The sequence below is a fragment of the Protobothrops mucrosquamatus genome, unplaced genomic scaffold (assembly GCF_001527695.2).
Source record: "Protobothrops mucrosquamatus isolate PMUCROS unplaced genomic scaffold, P.Mucros_1.0 scaffold1265, whole genome shotgun sequence".
Classification (NCBI taxonomy): domain Eukaryota; kingdom Metazoa; phylum Chordata; class Lepidosauria; order Squamata; family Viperidae; genus Protobothrops; species Protobothrops mucrosquamatus.
Genome location: NW_015387471.1, coordinates 225,204 through 228,969, shown reverse-complemented (window position 1 = coordinate 228,969; position 3,766 = coordinate 225,204). Strand labels below are relative to the sequence as shown.

The 3,766-nt window shown below is 41.3% G+C and overlaps 1 protein-coding gene across 1 annotated transcript in view; it reads right to left on the bottom strand.

Annotated features, from left to right (window-relative positions):
* Window positions 1-334: 334 nt before the first annotated feature.
* Window positions 335-3,766, bottom strand: part of GALNT6 (polypeptide N-acetylgalactosaminyltransferase 6) — a 65,887-nt gene continuing 62,455 nt past the window's right edge. The window contains exons 10-11 of the mRNA XM_015821162.1: window positions 3,385-3,537; window positions 335-1,394 (exon numbers count right to left, since the gene is read on the bottom strand). Coding sequence (XP_015676648.1) covers window positions 1,281-1,394; window positions 3,385-3,537 — 267 coding nt within the window. The 3' untranslated portion in view covers window positions 335-1,280. The remainder of the gene's footprint in view (window positions 1,395-3,384; window positions 3,538-3,766) is intronic.

Genomic DNA, 3,766 nt, shown 5'->3' with positions numbered 1-3,766 from the left:
CATGTGAGTAAGCAATTAGTTTGGCAGCTAGTTTCTCATGAGATACAGCTTCTTGCTCTGCTAGTATTTGTTTTTTTAAGGCACATTAGCAGCTTTCCTTATTCCCGGCACTGCAGTGTACAGCTAAGGCTATGGATGTATCTGAAATCAAGCCAGATACCATCTCACCACGGCAATCTAAGAAAGCCAGGCTGGGCCGTGTTTAGTCATGAAGAATGGAAGCAAGTGGCAGCCTTCTGAAGGCCTAGACCAGGGGTAGGCAACCTTGGCTCTTTTATGACTCGTGGACTTCAACTCCCAGAATTCCTGAGCCAGCTAAAAGAGCCAAGGTTGCCTACCCCTAGCCTAGTCGGTAGGAGTTAGGAGGAGGACAAAAGGCACCTGAAGCTTAGATATGGGGCCATTCAGAAGTGACACAACCTTACTGCATTCCTTCTCAATTTGCTGGGAGAGGACTGAACAGCTAGAAGACATAGTTTTAATTCTTCCACAGAGTCATCAGTTGCTACCTGCAGCATGCTGGCAAAAATTCCGAAGCGTGAGGTAAAACACAGGCCGCAACCTGTGCAAAGGGGCTAGGATTTCAGTCGCACAACAATACTGCAGGCCAAGCAGTTACTATTTTAATTGCAGATGGCTGCACTGAGCCTTTGGAAGCAGAGGTTTACCTGCTGCTCACCTGCATGTCAGTGCAGAGACCTTTAAGACAGTTGAGAAAGCATTAGAATTGTGGAGATTTCTCCTTCCAATGCTCAGTATTGTCAGAAGCTGTGTTTCCTATGTAACAGATTAAAGTCATTATCTTTGGCATCCAATTATTCTCTAAACTATACACAGACAATTTATTCCTTAGGACTGAGCCTCAAATCACTACTTCCTATAATACTCACAACATAAAAAATTAGGGAAATGTTTTGAGTTCACATCTGGCCAATGGCCACTTTTTCTCTATAGCCCTATGAACATCACCAGTATAGTTTGCCTCAGAGTATGGAACTTTGACTGATAATATATCTAGTATTCTAAAGAGCAAACATACCAGCTTGTTATTATTTTTATCAAAAAAGTCCAAATAAACCGATATACTAAGGTTGGCTGTTTTGACCTTCTTATTACAAAAGGCACAAGAGTGTTGTTACAGGCAAATTTTGGGTTATGCAGCAAATTGGTTCCCCTTCTTGTTTCCTGAAATGTACTGTTGCTGGAAAGTGAGTTCAGAAGAATGGAAGCTTTGACAGGAGATGCATTCCAGAGCTGCTTGGGTCTTTTTCTTGGCCTCTTTAGCTGAAGTGCCAAATCTGATGAGCATCTGCAGTGTTGCAGGGAGCCATGGATGGATGCTCACCTCTTGCAGACAAACACCAGTTAATTGCTACATTCTTAAGGAGGTGATCCTAAAAAAAAAAAAAAAAGGCATACTGTTGAGACAGAACATATCAAAGACTCCACTGGCTAAGGTGGCTAGGAATTCTAGGAGCAGAACTTTAATATCCCTTTTTTGTTTCTTGGAGAGAAATTCTAAAGTTAGAGGTTCTGTTAAGCCAAGAAGGTGCTCTACACCGGGGGTCTTCAAACTTGGCCCTTTTATGACTTGTGGACTTCAACTCCCAGAATTCCTCAGCCAGCGTGCCTCTGCTCTACACAAAAGGACAGGGCATGCTGGCCATGCTTCCACGCGGACCACCTTCCAGTGTGGGCTCCCATTTAGTCAACCTATGCCCTACCCTTTGAGAAAAGTGGTGCAGTCAAAGCTAGTAACAGCCACATTTAATATCACCACCTGGAGCACACTCAAACCACTTCCTGTGTAGTAGGTAGCAAAAGGAGGAGAACTTCTCTCATCTGCAGGTGTGAGGGAAAAAGCAATTCTTTTATGTGCAGATATGGGTGGAAATATATTCCTCCCAGCTTCTGCACTGACAAAATCATGATATCTGAAGATGGAATTAGACTTCCGCTTCTTAATCCTCCATGACATCATCTGAACTGCCAACGCTGGTTCACATCTGGAGGGCTTAACCAAACAGCCTCTTTTGTGAAAATTTATCTTTCTCTGAAAAAGCCTTCTACGGACTTTGGAGAAAGACAAGGGATGAGGAGATTCACAAGGTTTCAGCAACATTTAAGTACACATGAACTATCTCTTTAAATATTTATCTGGTCTTGAAACTTCATTTAACTCCCACAGCTACAAAATGAAAACTGAGCAGCTCTTCTGGTTGACTGCTAGGTGATGGTTGATGTTTCTCTCTCCCTTCAGAATAAAATCAGGCAATGGTTAAGAGTACGGTTGATTGGGCATTAACTCCAAAGAGGATTTAAGGAATTCTTAAAAAAACATTTTTTAAATGTTTAATTTGGCTTCACTGCATCAATAAGCATGCCTAGTGTAATCAAGATTTGGCAGACTCCTTCTGTTCAAATGTCTTTTGCCATTTTGCCCAAAGCTGCCTGATAGTGACATGGGCAGCATATAAATTAAATATATAAATTTCACCTTTCCAGCTTTTTTTACTCTCAAAGAAAACTGATAGAAATCTAATTTTATCCTTCCTTCCTTCCTTCCTTCCTTCCTTCCTTCCTTCCTTCCTTCCTTCCTTCCTTCCTTCCTTCCTTCCTTCCTTTTTATATATCTGCCCATCTCACAAATAGGTCTCTGGGTGGCATACAAAAAATCTGAACATTAAAAAGGTGGGGTAGTTTTTTTTTAAAGCAAACATACCATAATAAAAGCGACAATATTATTAAAAAGACTAGGAAAAAACATCTTCAATGTTACAAGCAATGTAGCCATCTCAGTAAATTTCATTTCCCTTAAGCTTTTGACATAGCCACATTTTGAGGGATTTCTGGAAGCTACCGAGGATAGGACCAGCCTCACCTTGGAGAGAATGATGTTCCAGAGGCCGGTGCCATGGCAGAAAAAGTCATGATCTTTGTAGCAGAGACTGAAGTCATCATCTATGGCTTCAGGTATTTCCTAAAGTTCTTATTACCACCAGCCACCCTCATATGCTACTCTTGCTTCAGATTTTCTTTTGAAGGAAGAGCTCAGTTTTTTCACAGTAATGCAAATGGGGACCTTAAAAACTGACTCTGAAATTGTATTTTTAATTGTCAGTGCGATTTTAGCAACCAGATGTGTTAATAGATTCCTTACCAGGAAAGGCATTATGTTCTGGACTTTGGCTAGTTTCTGCTTGCCTGCCTGCCTGTCTATCTGTCTTTTATATGAATTCTATGTAATTGTATAGTTCCCAGCCACAATAAGAAATATTTGGCTGGCAAGTAATGTGAGACTGGCTGCAGGCAGAAATAGTTGATCTGGAAAGAGATGAGTTAAAGAAGAGCATATTTATCTGAAACTTCACAGATTAAACTCACATGTGTCAGTTCCCATTCTTCATTTTCTGGCACTCGGGAGTGTTTCCCTGTATAGTGACAGTCTCCCAACTCAACAGCCCCCTTCTTGGCTCGGAGGCAGAGCTGCTTGCCAATATTGTGTCGCAGATCTCGCTGGGATGTGTATTCAAAATACTAAAAGCAAAACAGGGAGGGATAAGAAGCTTTTACTATTAGAAACAAAGCCAAAATTTTAATATTTTTCTAAAGGAGATTTTAATACTTCAGTACGCCAACTTTGTTCATTACATTTCTAGACTTTTTTGTCTCCACAAATCACTGCACCATCTCCATATATTTCCTACATTGCCACTCACTCTTTAGAGTGCCTCCCTCCTCCTCCTCCTCCTCCTCCTCCTCCTCC